Source organism: Podarcis tiliguerta (genome assembly GCF_965153285.1).
Source record: "Podarcis tiliguerta genome assembly, chromosome: 5".
NCBI classification, from domain to species: Eukaryota; Metazoa; Chordata; class Lepidosauria; order Squamata; family Lacertidae; genus Podarcis; species Podarcis tiliguerta.
Genome location: NC_139538.1, coordinates 66,810,382 through 66,831,919, shown reverse-complemented (window position 1 = coordinate 66,831,919; position 21,538 = coordinate 66,810,382). Strand labels below are relative to the sequence as shown.

At 42.0% G+C, this 21,538-nt stretch overlaps 1 protein-coding gene across 1 annotated transcript in view; it reads right to left on the bottom strand.

The window, feature by feature from the left end:
* MICU1 (mitochondrial calcium uptake 1) overlaps nucleotides 1-21,538 on the bottom strand; it is a 130,234-nt gene that overhangs the window by 19,340 nt on the left and 89,356 nt on the right. The window contains exons 9-10 of the mRNA XM_083441417.1: nucleotides 11,412-11,549; nucleotides 4,893-5,001 (exon numbers count right to left, since the gene is read on the bottom strand). Coding sequence (XP_083297543.1) covers nucleotides 4,893-5,001; nucleotides 11,412-11,549 — 247 coding nt within the window. The remainder of the gene's footprint in view (nucleotides 1-4,892; nucleotides 5,002-11,411; nucleotides 11,550-21,538) is intronic.

Below are 21,538 nucleotides of genomic sequence, written 5' to 3'. Positions count from 1 at the left end.
TAGTATGTTAAACGCATTACTGACAAGGGTTTTGCCCATCAATCTCTCCATATCGCCAGCATTCCTTGATTTCCCCCCGAAGCTTCAATCCAAACCTTACATTTCCCTCTCTAAAAGAACTGTGAGAACATGAGTTATGACTAGAATTGCATTAATGTTTTCCAGCAGACTTGTTAAATTGTCCTGTCAGCTCTTGATGGGTCATGACTATAATTCTATGTTCACTAGAGCTAAAGACAAAAGAGATCTCACTATGCGCTGCCTGTATCCTGCAATTGTGGCAAAAATATTCCTCCACAGGGTGCTGCCAGCCTCCCCCCAAGAAGAAAAGCATCAATCAATGCCAATTATGAGAAGGGCTTCTCAAAAGAGCTAAGCACAACAAGATAGATGGCAACAATAACTGGTCTCCACTGAGCGCTGCATTTATGAACAGAGACAACAGTGACTTACGTTCTAGAATATATTTGTGCACACCGTGTGGAGTTGTGGACTTGGAAGAACCCTAATTTCAGTTATTCTGCCCCCCCCCCCCCAATTCTGGTCAAGAGGACAGAAACAGCAGGAATGTGACATTGAACCCAGGGTGCTTCTCCTCGTGTCTTGGAGTATAATGGCTGCACAGAGCCCAAAGAGCTCCGTAACTGACTGAACACTTAATTAGATATTGTGCTTCTGAATGCAGTCGTCTTCCCAAGAGTCAAAGCTTTGCAGTGCTTTGGCCAGCTGGTTCTCATCACATATTTCTCTTCCTCAGACTTACTGTCGGGTCAAATGACCGCTGGAGACTATTGCAGGTTCTGCTGGAAACTGAAGGACCTTCAAGGCTTCTCCTGACATATCCATGCAGATCAACAATCCCAAAAAGAACAGAGACATCTCCATTTAAAGGTCCTGGAGCTGGACTAGCAAAGGCTAAGAACAGAGACTTTGGAGAGCTATTGCTAGTTCTGGATTAGGTGGGTCTAGCCGAAGAATTGATGCTTTTGAATTATGGTGCTGGAGGAGACTCTTGAGAGTCCCATGGACTGCAAGAAGATCAAACGTATCCATTCTTAAGGAAATCAGCCCTGAGTGCTCACTGGAAGGACAGATCGTGAAGCTGAGGCTCCCATACCTTGGCCACCTCATGAGAAGAGAAGACTCCCTGGAAAAGACCCTGATGTTGGGAAAGATGGAGGGCACAAGTAGAAGGGGACGACAGAGGATAAGATGGTTGGATGGTGTTCTTGAAGCTACCAGCATGAGCTTGATCAAACTGCGGGAGGCAGTGGAGGACAGAAGTGCCTGGCGTGCTCTGGTCCATGGGGTCACGAAGAGTCGGACATGACTAAACGACTAAACAACAAAAGTCCAGGGATGGGGAACAGCCACTACAATCCTATCCCCTCTGCCCAGAGGCCATGATGGCTGGGGGTGATGGGGGTTGGAGTACCACAACACCCAGAGGGCTGCAGGTCCCACACCTCCACCCTAACCTGATTCAATACAATGCACTTTCATATAATTTGCCAGGGACAAAAATACAGCAGCAGTGAACGTTATGATATCCAGGTTCCCCTTCCCTTGCTGAGTTCATTCCTAATAGCCCTTCCTTGAAATAGCAGCCTTCCCAGTTGGAACTATTTCTCAACTTCCACATAGGAGGTTGCACTTTAGCACAACGGAATCAAATCTCAGTGGGTCTTGGGTGCAATGAATCAATGCAGCATCATTAAAAACGCAAAGCATAATGCCGACACAGAATGGGAAGCTGGCCAGATACCTGCTTTCCTCAGACTTGTGCACTGTAGCATTTGTTTTCAAAACACAGAGACAGGAAATAGGGCAGAGTCACAATTTCCCATCACATCCACGTTGGTTCATCATGCAATATTTTTTTGGGGGGGGGGTTTGCTTACTAACAATGCTCATATTACAATTCTAACCCACAAAATATATTTTTAAAGGGCTAAATCAAGCTAGAGGAGTAGATCCCAGCAACCAACACTTGTTTTTTTTAAATTTCTGAGGATCGTTCATCCAGCTTGATGGGTGTTCTCTCAAATAAAGTGGCATGCTTTGGGGGTGGATACCTTAATGTAAAAAAAAGAGAAATAGATTGCAAGACATAATTGTTGTTTTTTTAAAATGTGCATATATTTTACATAAAAATGGGTTGCATTTAAGATGGGCCTCCCCAAAGAATGTCATAGCAAAAAAGAAAAAAGAAAAAAAAGGAGCTGCAGCCAAGCTTTAGCATCTGAATTTTGCTGGGAAGCTCAGCACCTGAGTTTCATTCTGGACAGCTGCTTCCTTATAAACCCCATGCTGCTTCTTAAACAAAAAACAAAAACAGGGAAAATCTGTTCTGTATGGGTAGTTGGAGGGGAGAAAAAAAAGCATATATGTTGGCAGCCTTCCCCCTTTATACAAGCCTGTACTTTTGCTGAAAGGAGGTGGGTGGTAGAATATAACGAGCCGTTTGGTGGTTCTGCAATAGGAAAGAATCTCTCAAAATAATTTAGGTATGTTTCACCCTTCAACATGTGACCCTTCTATTCAGAACTGTAGGTCTTGGAAGAAAAGGTGGTTTCATAGATTTAGTACTGTACTTGCCAAACCCAATGGATTGCTGAAAGTATTTTGATGGATAAAGTTTTCTGAATGGTTGCCATTCCGCTGATAGAAATTATACCTTGAAGGTTTAAAAAACTAGACTCACACATCATCCCATTCCTACAGTCTTCCCCCATCCATGGTGGGGGCAAATGTCAGCTATGGTTCAAGGACGGAAATGGGGAGCAGGCAATAGCACTTTATACTACTCCCTTCCCACCCACGCATTTTGATTTATAACATTTCTAAATCTTTACAAACGGAGTATGCTACCTTGGGGGCTGGATGGAAGAATGATTTATATGGCACACATAGATTGTGTTTAATGATCAAATAAAAGGTACTGTTTCAATAATCAGAAAATCTATTTCTAATTGAGCACATTACTGGGAGGCGGAATATTAGCTTCTTTTGTTATTTAGGTATTTGTGCGAGAAACAGCAAGCATAGCCTTTCCTTAATTTAATGGAACTACTGACTTGTTTGGGAGATCCCATTTACAACCTTAGGTAAATGTACCATGTCATCAAACTGAGAAGATCTTGCCTGTATAATGATATTATTAATCACCATCAGAGGTTAACTGTCCCGAATCCTGAATATCAAACATTAATATTGCCTTTGCAAAATTGCACCCAAATCCAACTTCCTTCTTCACAAGCTTCAGTTTTTCTCTGTTACGCCCACATCCACTGACAATATGGAACACTCACACAGAATTGGGACAGTGTAAAATATTGATGTTTACATCAGCATGAAGTATGCAAATACTGTTTTTTTTATATTATTTATATCCACCCCATTTCTAGTTCTCTCTCTCTCTCACCATATGAAAATCTTGTAGCAACTTTTGGAAAGTTTAGGACAATCCTCTGCAGCATAATTTAGCGCAGAGAACAAAATTGTGCAGTGAAATTTAAGTTGATCTGCTGCAAATGAAATCACTTATTCATGAACTCTGTTGCAGACATTGTCTGTATTTGCTATGCTAATATGTTCTGGATGGGAAATCGGGACGCTCTACGTTTTGTAACCAGTGCTGCAACAAAAATGGCACCTCCTCTGCAAATGGGAATCCAGCAAATCCAAGTGATGACCACACAGAGCACTGGGAGAGAAGCATGTGAGCACAGGACTCCCCAAGTCATAACATGCTCATAACCTCCAGGTACAGGGTGGTACATAAATAAATGAAATAAATAAATAAATAAATAAATAAATAAATAAATAATAAAATAACCATATTGTTTCCCGGTCGTCTGGATATGCTGAGGGTCAAGTTGGAGCCAAGCTAGTCACAAATATTTAAGAGGTTACAAATTACAGTGAGTGTCAAGATACTTTGCCAAAACGTCCTTAACTTGGACCGCAATATAACAAACTGTGCAAACATGCAGCTCACTACACAATTCATGTGGTACAGTCCTTCCTATAATGTACCACTTTAGACTGCAGTGGCTGTCTCCAACGTCCTCTGTCTATGAACAGAGAGGGGGGAGTTTCAATTAATGCTGCACAACAGAGGAATCCAATACAGTCGCATCTTGGATCTCGAACAACTTGCAAGACAAATGTTTTGGGTCCCGAATGCTGCAAACCCAGAAGTGATAGTTCTGGTTTGTGAACGTTCTTTGGAACCTGAACGTCTGTTCTGACTTCCGGAGCTTCCAATTGGCTGCAGGAGCTTCATGCAGCCAATCGGAAACCGCGCCTTGGTTTCTGAACTGTTTTGGAAATCGAATGGACTTCCGGAACGGATTCCGTTTGACTTTCAAGGTACCACTATTCAGCAGTTGTGCTAGTTGAATCTCATTGTGCAACACACGCTTGCACAACATCCTGATGGTACAAAACATTATGTCAGCAGAATAAGTAACTTTAATGCTACATTGGATGCAACCTTGAATTCCAAAAGAAGAGCTCATTTTTCACCCCAATCCATCTTTGAATGTTACCCTGCCTAAAAGAGAGCTCCTGGCATGTACAAACTAGCACAGGAACAAGATGGTTTGCATATAAACTCTTTCCCAGATGTGCTGTTTTTCTACAAGAAAGGAACACCAGCGCTATGTCACCTCCAGTTGGCAGAGCTGGTAGATCAGACTAGGTGGCCTGCAAGGGCTAATGTTCCGCCAGCCCTTGAAAAAATATGTATCTAATAATGATTTCATGAGTTTTCAATACACTAAATATCCCAAATATTGTAATTGAAGGAAGGTGTGGTGATGTGAACATGTACACCTGGCCTCCCTCTTAAAGAAAATACAACATCAGGGGCATAAAATATTCCATACCTTTATCAAGAGATGCTCCAGCCATGTGATAAAAGCTTAAAGCTGTATCCACATCATTTATGTTTTTCAGGAAAGTGAAGAAGCTCTCGACCTCCTCAAACGTCAGGCCCTGCAATGGGAATGAATTTGCTTTCAGTCTAGGACTTGAACAAAGAGAAAAAGGATAGTGAAAATGCAAGGTGTTTTAATTATCACCATATCCCCCCTTTTTTGGGGGCCCAGGGGGCTGTGAGAACTTTGAGAAAACATGGAGGCTCAGTGCAATGCGTACTTACTTGTAAATCAGTCCTACTTCCTTTAATGGCTTGGACCTTAAAAATTGCAGCCTTAAATATATGTGGAATGATGATCCCTGTGGAAAGCTTCATCACAACCGGCACAAAACAATCATGCTAAATGCCGTGTTTAGGCTCCCCCAAAACCTTGCCTGCTCCAAAGGAGGAAAAAATAAGGCATTCTCTAGCAGCACAAAATGAAAACAACTTTGATTACTTTTGCTTCTCTTAAGATGAAGTGTTGCTGTAACCTTCCTCATGTGGAAAGCAAGGCTTCGCTGACAGAGGTGCGTAGGCTTATGGCTCCACAAGAACTCAATGGGATACTTCTATGGCCCTTTTGACAAAGTGTGGCCTCAATTGCACAGGCTCCCTCTGCGAGGGCAGTGAAGACGATGGTTTTCTCTTAACATTTGATGGCGGGGAAGACTAGATGGGTCCTTCCAGCTCCACGATTCTAGCAGGCGTAACTGAATTAGAGGGAATAAATGGCTTGGATGACAGGAGGTGCTACCATAAAAATAAATCTAGCGAGCCGTGAAAGGGAGAGGATGAACTTCCAACATTTCTCCCCAAATGTTCTCACTGCCACTTTCTCCCGCAGGTAACACAAAATTCAGTCACATCAACTGGCTGGAATATATGAGGTGAGATGGATGAGTGGTTTTGGCAGCGTTTCCTGGGACCCAGGAGATCAACAGAAGAGAGTGCTGGCCAATCTTTGCTGCTTTAAACTGTAACACTGGGTCTTGAATCAAGTTTAGAAAGGCAGCTTTTTTCTTCTCCCCTTCAAACGTACTCAGATACAGAGCAAGAACAGGATGCTACAGGGCAAGTTTAGGGAATCAGTGAGGAGAGAAAAGGCTTTTGCCAGGAACTTTACCCCTGGCCTGCATGCCTGATACCAAAACGTGAAGCCTGAAAAGCAGCATAATGCTGCTAAGGGATCATAAATAGAACTCGGCCAACTGATGAACTTGTCTGAAATGCTATTTAACTGAATAGAATGCCAATGAGAATTGTAAAAGACTCCACAGGTTTAAATGTGTTTTCCTAGTAAACCCTTTTTACTGTAAGGTATCATGCACCTTCAACTTTTGAACTCTTCAGTGTCGATTTTAGCAGTGTCAATTGCTTCGCCCATTTATGACATTTAAGTTTTGTTTTTACTTCGTTGTAAAGAGCTTTGATAGGGGTGATAAATAATATCGTAATTTCCTAGACGTGGGCCTCAGAAACACAAGCAATAAATGCTTTTTTCAAGCTGGTCCCACCGCTACTATATTACTTCAGAAGAGTGAATTTGATGGTCTAAAGCAGCAAACACAAAAAACATAATTAAGATACAACCTGGTAGGAGGAGGAAAGGCTTTCAACCACAACTGGCCTAAGGAGAACTAAATAAAAAACAGACGCTTAATAGTAAAGGTGGCTTTCTCAACAGGACTTCCCATGGGAACCAAAATCTGCTCAGGAGGTTTCCCCAACCATTTCAAGCAATTTTGAAGGTTGGGGGTGGCAGGGGAAAGGAGAAGAGTGGAGGAATTATGGTGCATAAGGGGAGCTACAACATGGGATACAACTAGTATCAGGAATTTATGTTTGCCACCAACTGTCTAGTTCTGTCCATGGGTAGCTTTCAGGACTGAAACAACACAGCCCCAGCCAATGGAGTGTATTCTGCCTGTACCTTTTAGTACCTTAACAACACAGTGGAAAAATCTTCTTGGACAAAATAATTAAAAAGCCACAATTCCCAATCATCTGATGGATGTACCGGCTTCCATGGTGGTAAACAAACTCTCCAATTCATGGCACCAATGTGCCATGGCTGCCATTTTATGATGCTGGCATGTCACTGTGCAATTGCTCTTGTGAGATAAAAGAAAGGTAAAACAGTTTTTCTTTATTGACATTTTTTTCTTCTTAAATGAAGGATCTGAACCAAAGATGACTTATCCTGGCTACAAACAAGCATTTTGTACACACGGACATCCAAGGCAGGCAGATAACAAAAGTAATTTTTGCAAGGGCAACCAAATCCAGACAATGAGCTGGAAAGACAAGAACTGAATGTGAGCAAGCACTATCTGTGATGGATGGCAGCTCTAATTTAATTAGTTACTGCATAACTCTGCAAAAAAGCTGTCAAACATTTGCTGTGTGATGGTAAACACAACTGGCTACACTTGCAACTCCTATATCCGTTCTAAAGTCCTTCCTAAAGAACAATTTGCTCCAGGGGTTACTAATAAAGTGGCCTTCCAGGGTACAGCCTTGAGCATTTAATATCTGTTCTTCAGTTTCAGATGCTATGCAATTTATAAAGAGCTTTCTTGTTAAAACAGCACATTTTGATCACTGCACACCAATGCTTGGGGACAACGAAGAGGTTGCGGTGGATCTGCGCATTAAGATCAATTGTGCTAAATGCATGGATAGCGTGGCCATCTCTCCGATGCCAAGTGAAAAAAAAAGGTTTTTCTTCTTAAAGTCATGTTGCTTTTCTTTCTCCTTTAATGAGAAAAGGGACTTGACCACTTACACTTCCTTCCCCAGCCCCACACCTTCACGTGTCAATTCCACCTATTCCTCACATCCACAATTTAGTGTTACCGTACTTTTCCGTCTATAAGACGCCCCCTATTTTGGGGGGCTCAAACTTAAGAAAATAGGAGAGGGCTGCCCATAGTTGTTGAGCTTTTTTGTGGGGGTGGGGGAATTGACCAATTTGTGGGGGGGGGGGGGGTTAGGGCTGCAATGGTCCTGCAGGCACTAACATAGTCACATATGTTACAAAAAGTTCCCATAAGAAAGAAGCAGGAAAAAAACTAAAAAAACTGGAAGAAAGTGAGAAACGTATTTCCAACTTTGCAAACTAGGCCCGCAATTGCCCCAATGACTGAAGAATTATTTAGGTAGAAGAGGAGTTATATACAAAGAGAGGAGAGCATTTCCTGACACAAAGCAAGCAAAGGAAAAGACACGTTAAGTGACTTTAAGGCTCTGGCTAATCCAGAGAGGGAAACATTAATAGCAGGGATGACTTCCAGGTATTAGCTGATAATGAATGAAATGACACATGCCTTCGTTGTTAAAAGCAGATGGGACCTCTTGACAGTCCTGAAAAAAACATGCAATAGTTGCTCAAAAGGACACAGTCCTTCCTACAAACTATTAATGAACCACTGTTCCAGACAAGTGCCCGGAATTGGAGTATTACTGGAGCAATATTTTATTGACGCTATAAAGCTAAATGGACCTTCTGAAAAACTGAAGTCATCACTGACACTGAGACTCTACCAAACAGTCAGGATGGTTAGCTCCAGTTTAGAGAGGCACATTTTGTCTTGGAGGCTCCCTTGCAAAAACCATTCAGGCTTAGAGATGCCGGGAAGAATATATTTCAGGCATCATTAGCCTCCACTAGTTTTACAGGATGATCCCCAGGCGACTTTGCTAGTATCTGACTCAGTTTAGTAAAATGCAGCTTGCACTGGCAGAATCTTTTAGGCAACGGAATCATAGCCCAAGTTATTTTAACGAGGCCCCAATAAAAGCTTGTTTTGCAAAAGGCTTTGGCATGCTTGCTTATGTCATGTTTTCCCACAAACAACTTTGATATGAAACTCTGTATGTTATGATTAGAAGATGTAGGTTAATCTACAGGGGAGTGCATTAATGTGCAGAGTAGGTGTGCCTTTGTGTTCAGTTAGCTAACACATGTCCTGCTGAACAGCCATGGGTTTCCAGTCTGTGATACAGAGGTCCCACATTGCAGGAGGAGGAGACTTTGTAATGCTAGAAAAGCTTCCCTGAAAAGTCTTGTCTAACATTGCAGGGGAGACTTGGGTGTATTCTGAGTGATCTCAGTGGATGATAATAAGACTCAATACAGTGGACACTCGGGTTGCGAACGTGATCTGTGCGGGAGGCACGTTCGCAACCCGCAGCGTTCACAACCCACAGCGGTGCATCTGCGCATGCGTGGGTCGCAATTCGGCGCTTTTGAACATGCACAAAGCACGATTTAGCACTTCTGCGCATGTGCGAGCGACGAAACCCGGAAGTAACCCTTTCCGGTACTTCCGGGTTCAGCACGGTGCACAACCCGAAAACACACAACCTGAAGCATCTGTAACCCAAGGTATGACTATATAAACTTGAATTGGTATCTTAGACCTAGACTATACCCTGATTCCTTTGCAGCATGCAAAAATTCATTGGAATAAACTCTGGGTATCCTCAGCAGACATGCTGATGTAGAAAGGATAGCCTGGAGCAAAGAAGTTTGAAAACCTTTGTCTTGGACTAAATCTCAACCTTCTGTTTCTCTCTCATAGGCTGCCTTTTTTTTTTTTTTTTTTTGCTTTTTTTTCTGGGAGTGAGGCCCACTGAAAACAGGGTGACTTACTCTTGAATGAACAGGAAAAGATTTGCTCTGTTAACAAATTAAGTATTTATGTGAATGACTTCATTGATTCAGCTGCTTTCGAGATTCTCTCCCTAATCTCTTTGGCTTGAAACCTGCACCAGGTCTCTCGCTCCCTGCCGTGGTTATTCTCTTCATCTTGTCTCCAGCAACTGCTCAGACTTTCCACTAAAGAAATTCCCCTTATTGACCATTAGTTTGCCACTTTCAGTACTGCACACTCTCCATCTTCCCCTCACACCAACTCTACCTTTTGCTCCTTCTATGACCTGCAGTCTATCATTGCAATGGCTTTCTTTGAAACACTGTTCCTTTTTTAATGGCCATTTTCAATTGTGTATTCTCAACTCTGATTTGTTTGTCCCACAGTCCCATTCAACTGTTTGCTCCATAATCTCCAGCCCCAGCTTCCCTCTGAACTCACTATCTCTGTTCACACTCTTGAGTTGCTGAGCCCCTTCGGAGGAAGTAAACATATCAGTCAAACTTCATTCCATTTTAAAAGTCCATTATCTCTTCTCCTCTGGCCAAGCACCATCACTATACCTCCTCCTAAGCCAACCCATTCATTCCAATAATCCTCAGAGCCTTTTCTCTACCTTTTATACCCTACCAAAGCCTATTCCTTCCTCTCCCCCATCCTTGGACCAAGATCTCATCACTCCTCCAATTCAAAAAAATGAAAGCTCTCCATATTTCTCTTGCCTCTGCCACAATTTTTTGAGGTGCCTTGGGGTAAACCTACTATTGCCAGGCCTCAAACCTGACCCCTTGAATCTTCAACATGGGAATAATTTTGACTTGGTTTGAAGGCACACTAAGCCAAACCATGGTCATGTTGTTGTCATGCCAGGCTTAACTACCCTAGGGCTTGGACTCAGGATTGTCAGACGTCCAAATCCAGTCTCATGGTTCAGCTCTCTCCAGACTACTCATGAGATGTAAATAAGGTTTGTTCTTCGTTTATGGGTTGCAGTTTGTTTGGGAGAAGCTAAGCTAGGTTCAGACGAGGTGACCTCAGTGTGGCACAGCAGAAAAACCACTGGGGAGCAGTGCAGCAGCTACAATCTGCTCCCTCAGGGGGGATAGTTGCACTGGCCAGCTCTGGACCCCAGCATCTTGATATATTCTCTACTTGGAATTGGATTACAGCAATGGAAAAATAAGAAATGGCTTTTCAATGCAGAAACAGAGGTTCTTAATCAGTTCTCATTTTGGTTTAATTGTTACGTGCAGATAATAGTTAATCAGAAAAGGAGCACTACAGGTCTCCTAAGGAACTGTCAAGCCATTCTTGTGCTGCCATAACTGAGTACTTTCATTAGCAGATTAAAATATGTCCTTTCACTTTTAAGTGTTTTTATTCAAGGTCTCTCAGCGTGCATTTAACTTCCGCAACAGCTCCAACCTCGTTCCCCCCTCAAAATTATGAGCCTACTTTCCATAATTTATTTTCCCCACATAAGTTCATAATATATAAATGACAAATTACCCAGTCAAAATGGATAATTAATTCAAGGTCACGCCAGTGGTTATGCATCTTTCCCCAGTTAACTCGGGCAAAAAAAGAACACAGGGGCATAGCGCTATGCAGAAGTGTGAGCTTTGAAAGCCAACATGTTTGTCACTCCTCCGTATATTCCCCCCCCCCCAACTGTATGGCCACATTTTCTTCTTGCCACGTACGACCAAACAGTGGTGATCCATACGATTATCCCTGTCAGACATGCCAGCCCACAATCCAGCCAAACATTATTTGCGCTCACAGTAAGTCGCAGCCTATCTCCGTTCCACTGCCCAAAGGCTACTCACTTCTCCATCCTGGAAATGCTTCTTGAGTTGTTTCAGCATGAGAGTAAGCTTTTTCGACTGCACTCCACTATAAGCCAGAAGCATGCTGCCAAACTGGCGCTCCGTGATCCGGCCATTTACTGGATCGTGCCTTTCAAACTGGAACAGAAAAGGAACAACACCGATTTGTCAGTTTCATGCATCAATAAACCACAACTTTTTGTGTCCTTTCATGATTAAAAAAAAAATATTAATTTTTGCTGCAGCAGTAGCAAAGATAAGTCGACCTTTCACAATAGCACTCTACATTTCTCAATTATCCCTGGAAGGAATAATTCCCTTCACAATTCCCAGCAGCCATATTAAAATGCTGATTTCCATTTTATAGCCAGGTTTTCTAATGGGGGGGTCTCCATTAGGTCTTGATTAGCCTGGCATATACATGTAATTGTTTTCTTCTAGCTGCTTGTATTTTTCAGGACGTAAGGCATTATCTTATTAGATACCACCACAATGGTCTACAAAGACGGTTTGCTTGGCTTCTAATGGGTGTACATGGTTTTATAATCGGTTTTGGTTTCTAAATGAATCCAATATTTTCATTCATGCTAAACATGTGAAGAGTATTTTTCCTTCGCCATTAAATACATTATGCATAATAAGCCTAAAAAACATGGCATTCTACACATTGATGTGTATGGGGTAGTCAGACTGCTTTGAACTAGAAGTGCTAGGATAAAGAGATGGCAGTTCCTTCAAGGCATCTTTCTTCAGAAGGAATAAGTCAGAATTTCTGACGAAGACTTGGTCACATTTTTCAGATGTCACAGCCAAACATGCTGTGAGCTCCTCGGTATTCCATTCTGAGTACTCAACCAGCACACTGATTTCCTTTTTGACTTCCTGGCCTGTGGCAAGCATAGTTTGCTGTGAGATCTGAAGCAGGTAAGCAATGGGTGTTATTAACCACAATTTCTTTCCAAACCGGAATTTTGGGTGTGTGTTCTTTTTTGTATATTCTCTTGTTGTAAATCACCTTGTGTATAGTAATATAGAAAGGCGGTATATATAGTAAAAGTGAAATGAAATAAAATGAAATGAAGACTCTAAAACCTATTTAAAACTGGCTTCCCAAGTATCGTTAATATAGTATAATATGGTATAGTTTGCCTGATCTGGATTTCCTGTTTGCTGCAGCTCAGGAAGTGGAGAAGGCAATGTGCACATGTTCCATGCTTACAATATTCAAATATTTTGGCTATGACACCTGAAATTGAACCTCAGGATAAATGGAGGCATTTACTTCTAAACACTCTATTGTAGGGACCAAGTGTTTCACATTGATCCAAATAAGTGCAATGATAGGTGCATGTTTTTGTGGGAATGCTGGAGGAAGAATGCAAGGAATTTATAGAGGACAAAGCTCCCATCTGTTTAAGCTGTTTTCTACCACATGCATCAGGTGAATGAGCCCCAAGCTCACATGTATTCTCAATCCCAGGCTAATAAATTCGTATTTACTTGGACAGCTCACTGAACACACATACTTCGACTGAAAGTAGAACACAGAAAGCAGACCTTGGGAAATCCCAAGTACAGATGAACTGGGCACTGTGTGATTTCCAGTCATATGGAGAAAGACAGGTAAGAATTCCTATTAGGCCAAGACTTGTTTCCCTCCAAGGCTGGGTCAGGGCTAGCACAAGTGCAAGACATTTTGCTGCCTGAGGCAGAACAGCAAATCCCCAGGTCAGGGTGCACAGTACACTACTCATGGCTGCCCAGATTATTTCTGCACTTGAGACAGAAAAGTCCTCAGGTGCCTCTCCTTGGTTGCTAAAATAGAACTATCATAAATTAAGTAACTTGTTAAGAAATAATTTTCATGACATCCTAAATCAACTGCCTCACTCTGTTAAATGGTAGGGAGGCAGAAACACGAGTGGGTACAGTCTCCTTGTACTGTAATGTCTAGAGTTACCCTAGATATTTTTCTAATCCATTGTCATTATGGAACAAATATATACATTGAGTGGCTGTGTGGTATGTTAGGGTTGCCATATTTCAAAACGTGAAAAACTGGACGCAAAAGTTGTTAAGCTTCCTTTTTTTGCAAAGTTGTTGTTGTTGTTAACAAAAAAGAAGTTTTTGAGCTTTTTTGAAAAGGAAAATTACCAAAATCTACATTTCTGACATTGGTTGCCATATATCCGGATTTTCCAAGACGTTTCAGCAATTTCTGCCCCGAAACTGTTTCTGATGACCAAATCAGGGCTATGTCTAGGAAATTCCGGATGTATGGCAACCCTATCGTATGCTGACATTTTCACACAGATTATGAAATAACCTGTTACTATCCAGCACCTTTCCCCAATAACAAGAGCACCTTGCTCAGAGGTTACCTGTTTCCATGTACTTGACACAGAAACTCATTCTGCCTTAGTTTCCAGTGCCACTCATTTTAAAGTGCAGCTCTTGAATGCTATACAGATGAAAGATTAAGAGATACTTGAGGACTGCTTCCTCCCATGCCGTCCTGCCCGCTCTCTAAGATTAGGAGAAGAAGCCCTTCTCTGTAACCCACCTAGAGTGAAAACGATGCTTGACAATGGTAACAAGAGATAGGGCCTTCTCAGTGGTTGTGCATCAATACTAGGAAATATCTTGCCTCTCAAAGTACACATGGCACTCTCTCTGGCTGCCCCCCCCCCCGGCTGGCTGGTAAAGAGACTTTTATTCCAGAAAGCTTTTGCATGCTAAGGTTTATCTGTGAAGATTATTACTATCTGTAGTCTCTGCCACTGTTGCTCTGAAATGCATTTTTAATGTGCATTTTCTGTACCCTTGTTCACACACTTTTTTGTTTTCTTAAATCATATTTGTTGTATGCTACCCTGAGTGCATGCATGGGCTCTAGAAGAGTGGAATAGAAATTTTTGCATAAATATTTTCAAAGCAATCTATTGGGGCCACTCACCCTCCCCAATTTACAATATGAACAGACCTAGTGCATATCCACTTATTCCCCTTAACATGGAGGCAGCAATAAACATCTATCAGAACTCATAAATTTACACAAAGTAACACAGCCTTTTAAATCATTTTCATAGGTGTATTTAAACACAAACACCAAGCGTTGGTTTATTACGTTTAAATCACACAGCCACATGGGAGCAATTAAACAAAAACTGCTCCCAGAGTTGTTGTTGTTTTTTAAATAACTTTTTTTAAAAAAGAGAGAAGGACATCCATCACAACCATCTGCAGTCACAATAAGCTGCAAGATAATGTGACCATTAGTGCCTGAAGAGCAATAACTGTGTCCTAGACTAGCCTATAAAAGAAGTCACAATAACTCTAAGTAAGTCTTAAAGTAAACTATAAAACGAAATAATATAATCCAAAGCATAAAGTTTTCGCCATTGGTATTCATGCAGTCCCTTCAGAAAACCCGCCAATGGAGACACAAGCCACCGAAATATAACAAGCCCAGTGCTAACCTGACAAACTGCTCTTCAAAAAGATCCCTGCCTTCATGCTGTTAGAACCTCTCTGGAATACTGCTGTATCATTTAGACAGAACTGCGTAATAACCCAAACTCGCTCAAGCAGATGCCATTTGTCACTCAATCTGACAGCATTTAAGGTTTTCCCAATTTCACAGAGGTTCACCAGAAACTCGAGAGCAAGTGCCCGCTGTGCTCATCAAAACAGAGGAAGGCTGCAGTAAGCATGCTACATTTATGGCTTACGTAACCGGCAACCCCAATGCACTCTGTTTTGGCATAAAAATACATCAACTGTTCTCTATACTTGACAGGAGAAAGCCAGAAAATCCCTTGGCGGTCGCCATGGATCAGAATTCTCTGGATGTGTAAAAAGATGGCTCTTTTTTTACCACATGCCTACAGCTTGATAGGGCAGGTTAAGTATTGATGTTTCAAGAGAGAAATCTGGGATTTAAGCGCTCACCTGAGCCGCCTTCTGCTGCATGAAGAAAGGCAATGCTTTGGAGTTACCCCCAAGTGAATAAAGAGGCCTGACTTCTAAAATAAATAAATAAAACAGTATTCCTCAGCACTCCTAACTGAGCTCTGTTGCAAGGGCAAAAGAACCGCCTCAGGCTGTGCTGCCTGAACTCTCCACTCCTGCCATTCTGCTCCAGCACAGAGAGCTCCTTCAGAAGATGTGTTTATTCAACATCCATCCAGATTTGCTTTCACAAAGCTCACAAAGCACTGCCTATATGGAATGTTGTTCAGATCTGTTTATACTGCAACAAGCCTGCATTCTGATTTGCTAGCAGTGTGTTCACACATCTTCCCGTTAATCATTTGTTCATCCCACACTTTTCAACGCAGTTCCCCATCACTTCCCAAGCCTCAAAATGCCTGATTATTATTTTTTAAATGCTAGGGCAAAATAGCAATTAAATTTGATTTATTTATAAAAGTATCTCTATGCCATCATAACATAAAATATCAGAGTGGTGGCATACAACCACTATATATATATATATATATATGCTTTCGTAGATTTTCACGGGTACAGGAATGCAGGTTTTGGTGTCCTCGGGTGTCTTCCCGTGTAGAAGTTGGGGTGTCTAGGCGACGTTTCGACGAGGTCTCACTCGTCATCTTCAGGCTGGTTACAAGAAGCCGAAAGCACCAGCCTGAAGATGACGAGTGAGACCTCGTCGAAACGTCGCCTAGACACCCCAACTTCTACACGGGAAGACACCCGAGGACACCAAAACCTGCATATATATATATATATATATACCCCATTAATCCACTTTAAATGTTCAAACTTAAAAGTTTTGGGGGTGTTTAATCCCTTCTGCAAAATACTGAGTCTTAGATTCACACCGTGTGAGGCATGACTCTGGTGTGAAGCGGTCCCTAAGGTTGCAATCTTAAGCTTACTAGGGATGGAGATCTATTGGACTCAGTGGAGGGGATCTATTTCTGAGTAAATAGGCTTAGGATCATGGCGCAAACAGAGCACTAGAAATTTGCGCCAAGGAGAAGCCATGAAATAAAGAGGAGTAGCACATAATCGGTTTCACACACACAAACATTTTTAAAATACAGATTGAAAGGAGAGCTATTTGAAGTTCAAAATTAATCTAGCGGAACACAATGCTTCAATACGCTGAATGCAAATACTTCATAAAAGCACTTAAATATGTAATAAAAATGGCTACTTATATAGTTTCTCCAAGGAAAGTACTCCTCTGTGAATAATCAAACCCAATTTATTTTCTGAGGTAGTATTTCTTTTTTCAGTTATCTTCTTTCTTTTTAGAAGTGCCCTTGTAGGCAGTTAAAACACACACACATACTTGCCCTGAGATCAAACCTCCATTGAGACTTTAAAGAATAAAATGTAGAGACCAGGGACAATCACTTTTCACTATAAGTCTCCCCACCACTACTGAATAAGAAACATTAAGGAGCTTTCCAATTTTGCACAAGATAATGGTGATGAGCCAAGGCTACATATAGTAAAACAATATCATAATAAAATAATGATTTTTCAATGTAGCTTTTGTCCTTTCCTCAAATGCTTATCAGCCAATGGGCAAGGACACTTAAGAAAAGAGGGGGGAAATGACAAGCTGGAACTCAATGTCTCCTCTTTTTATACACCAACATACTTTCTCTTCAAACTTCTGATTAGTGAGGAAACTTTCCCTGAATTAAATCTGAAAGCACGCTGAACTGTAAGAGTCATTGCTTAGACTGGAAGGAGGCAACCCCACAGAATCAACTCATGCAGAGACACAACAGGCAGCTTTCTCCAAATACAGGGCATTCCATTTTAATCACTCCTGGTGAAGAAATGTGAGACCCAACCATACCCAACATAGGGGTGCAATGGAAAGGCCCAACCTCAACAGGTGGTTGATTGCAAGGAGGCAAGGTCGGAAGAATGAATCATTTAATTGGCATGGCTTTCAAGATATCAAATGGTGGCCCCATTACCTACTGCACTCCATGAACCATACTGCTGGAGATGACCTGCATATACACAAGTACAAACCTGCCTCAAAGTTACTATAGGTCAGAGATTCTGGTTGCCTAAATGTGTGTGTGTGTGTGTGTGTGGCTTTGTGCTGCTGCTTTAGTTGAACAACTGGGAATCACTTGAAGATTTACCGGAATACACTGTTCAACACAACCTTGAAAATATTAGCTCTGAGGTTATGTGATGGTTTATTTTAAAAAAACCTGTATTACTTTGTTGTTTGCCACATTAGGATCCCTTGGGAAGGCAGAATAGATATCAAACAACACTGAAACCCATTCACCAATCTGTCTTCTGCCCCCCACCTGCTGAAAAGGTACAGCAAGCTGCCCGGGAGCAAGCAATTATTTAAATTTCTTGCAACATTCTTCCAATTCCAGCACTGAGCTAGGGAATGGCTGAACCAGGCCTGCAAAACCCCACAAAGACTGTCAGCAAACCCAAGGAAAAGGATTTATTATTTGTCCTTTGCTCCTGTCGTCTATCTCCAAGGAACCGAGACTGGCATCCATTTAGAGCCCCGCTTGCAAACACATGTTGCTTAAGAAAACATAAGCTATTTCACTGTAAAGACATGTTCAAAATAATAATCCTGGAAGCTTGCTCGTGTCAGAGGAAGTGGGCCTTGAAGAGGTGGAAAAACAGTACAGGCAAAAACACTGAGGATGATGGATTCGATTTAGATGTACGAGCATCAGCATTTCTGAACATCTCCTGCCTGCTCTAATCATTATAAAACAGCAAAATCAGGGAAAGCTCTTCATAGCTGGGACCAGAACTACCCTATAAAGCAAAATAGTTCTGCCCCAATAGCTCCTGTTTCAATTGAGAACAACAGAATTTCCAGGAGACTGGCTGCAGTGAGAAGATGAAACCCAGCATAGCACTGTGGGAATGACATTTAATTTACTTTATACTCCGTAATGTCAATAAAAAGCAAGGGGGAGAAGTGGGGGTGGGCAAAACACCATCTTGAGCAGAGCAACGCAGCCTGGAAAGGCATTCAGCTGGCAGTTGCAATTCTGGGCTTTGCAGAGTTCAAAAAGCAGATGAAAATTCTGGAGCCAGGCAATGCAAAGCAACAAGATGTCTCAAGGATGCTCGTGCCAGGCATTTCAAAGCAATCAGTTTGCTCCTTCTTATGCTGTGCTACGGTGGCAGAAGGGGAAAGCCTCAAAGCGATTGTCCAAGACAGACAGGTGAAAAAAATGTTTTCATTATTTCTAGCTGGACAGTGATGCCAGAGAGCAAAGATTAAGAAAGAGTTTCCTGATAAAGCCACCGCTTGGTATTTCACAGGCATTCATGGCTATAGGAAAAGGTTGCATTGGACGTGACAGGAGATGGGAACAATAAATCAATGTTGGTTGCATGAAGACAAAGAGCCGGAAATGCAAAAGGTTGCGTCCAACCAACTTTTCCTGTTTGTTCTTCTGCAATGGAACTCCCCACCCCTCCCCTGGGTAACCCTCTGGAGCAGATTTGCTGCTGGGGTGAGGGGAGAGGAGAGGGGAATCAGTTGTGGAAGCCCTTGCACACATGGAACATCTTGGTTGGGTGCAACACAAACAGGTTTGCAGCTTTCCATCTGGGGAAGTGATACTATGAGTGTGATGTGAACCCCTTGAGAGGGACCTGTTGTGGCCCTGAACGGAAGAGTAACATTACTGTACTTAACTAAATATAAAACAAAAGTTCCACCATGCTCCCTATGTGCTATTTTGTACACCTCTCCCACTTCCCCATATTCCAAGAACCTTTCACAGCATAGGCAAATTCATTGCCACCCATCCCTCCCTCTCAAACCAATGTTTGAGATGATGTCATTGGCCTGAAGCATGAGATGCCAAGATCCAGAGTGCCTTCGAACAGTGCAGCCACCTGCCCCTCCGCCCCACTTTCCAATCAGAAAGTTGCAGAAGCCCCCAAATGAGCATAGGAACTTCCCCTATCTAAACCCAGTCACAACACTGCTCTATCTAACTCGGTGCTGTTTCCTTTGATTGACAGCAACTCAAGTCTTGTGGAAAGGTATGTTCATGCCCTGCTACCCAAGATTCTTTAACGGAACACTGCAGAATGAACAAGGGGTGTTGCGTTCCTGTGCGGAGGGCAGGCTTCCAGGAGAAGTATGGTTGGCCACTGTGGCAAACCGGGTGCTGAACCAATCGGACCCTTGGTCTGATCCAGCAAGGCTCTTAACACGGGACGTTATGCCTACAAAGCATGCAGTTTACCACTAAGCTACAGCTCCTGGCCAACATCTTCTAACTTGCAGACCTGCTGTGCTCAACTCCTGCTGCTGCTGCCAATTGCATGCGCTTTTGGACAGCTCCCAGTTTTGATTGCATCGGAATGGGAATGGCTTTTGACAGCAGAAGACTGTTTAGATGCTTTCGAAAAGTAAAAGATGCCAGTGCAAAACATTAACAAATCTGCGTAGAGACACAGGTTTCTCTTTTTAAAGAAGCTAATATTTAAGTTTATTCAATAAACAAATACAGTGGTACCTCGGGTTACATACGCTTCAAGTTACATGCGCTTCAGGTTGCAGACTCCGCTAGCTCAGAAATAGTATCTCGGATTAAGAACTTTGCTTCAGGATGAGAACAGAAATCGTGCTCTGGCGGCGCAGCGGCAGCAGGAGGCCCCATTAGCTAAAATGGTGCTTCAGGTTAAGAACAGTTTCAGGTTAAGAGCGGACCTCCGGAACGAATTAAGTACTTAACCCGAGGTACCACTGTAATTATTTAAAATTTAATTTTAATTTTAATAAAATTTAAATAAAATAAAAATAGTTATTTAACATCCATTTTGCTTCAACCATATGCAATTTACCATACAGAACACAAAGAAGGTAGTGCCATATAGAACATCTACAAGGTGTAAAAACAGAACTATGAGCTGAATGAGAAGCAGTGAGGACAAGATAAGAGAGCTAACTGGTAGCAAAGGTGGTGAAGCTGCGTGGAGATCCAGTGAAGGGTTTGCTCGAAAAGAAAAAAAGTTTTGAAGAGGGCAAGGGAAATAACTTGTCATAAATCCTTGGGCTACCTCCAACATTCCCATCTCTTTTCCTAACTCCTAAAGACCCATTTAAAAATAATAATGGGCAGTAATAGGGTTAGAAAGTATCTCTCCTGAAGATAGCAAGATCTTCATGGATGCCAGGTGTTTGAGGGATATTTCTGACCTGCTACTGACCTTGCAAATATGCTGCAGTCTGGAACGGAATGATAGAATTAATAGCAGCCTCTGGCAGTTTCCAACACCTTAATGAGCAATTAAAAAGGTTATGTAAAGAAGCACTGCACCTTTAGCTTTCAAGTCATGCATGAAAGTAACTTAGTCTGCAAGAAGTAATCCGGGGCTACCCCCCCTTTTTTTTTTTTATCTGCAGGCTTCTTCTCCTGCAACCCTGGTTAGAGAAGGAGGGCAAGAGGTTTCTGGGAATGGGAAGTAGCAGTAAGTGAAGATTATAAAGAAAGATGGGACAGAAAACAAAGTACTTCTGAAACTGCAATTCATAAACTTAGCAGCACATATGAGACCATCAGAAACAAGATCTAGAAGTGATTCATGACTTAACCTTACTTTCTATTACTGCTACACAGGAATAAGTGACCAGAAGCCTTATAAGTATTCCTTCAGCTGCCCAATTGGATATAAGAAAAGTTTGTTAAGGGAAATGTGGCTGTGGCAACTGTTGGTTTTGGAGACGGGTTTAAGCTGTGATCATTCAAATTGAACAAATGTATCTCTGCTTATTAAGCCAAGATATGAAAGGGTCTTTTGCTCAAATACACAGCTCCTTCATTCCTCCTTCAGTGGCACAAGCAATCAAACCAGGAAGTCTCTAATCAACCATAGTTTCCTGTGTCCTCCAAACCAGGAAGAAGACCAGTTTCTGACCAGGCAAGGATACTAAGCCAATTTATAACTGTGGATTAATATGCTGCCTTTTTCTGAAGCTGGTAACCATAGTTTTCTGGTTCAGGGAAAACTATGACTTGCCAGCTTAACTGCTTGTGCTACAAAAGGAGTGAAAGGGCTATGTACATGAGCAAAAGACTTTTTCATATATCAACTTAAGAAGCATAGAATCAGGCCAATGTACC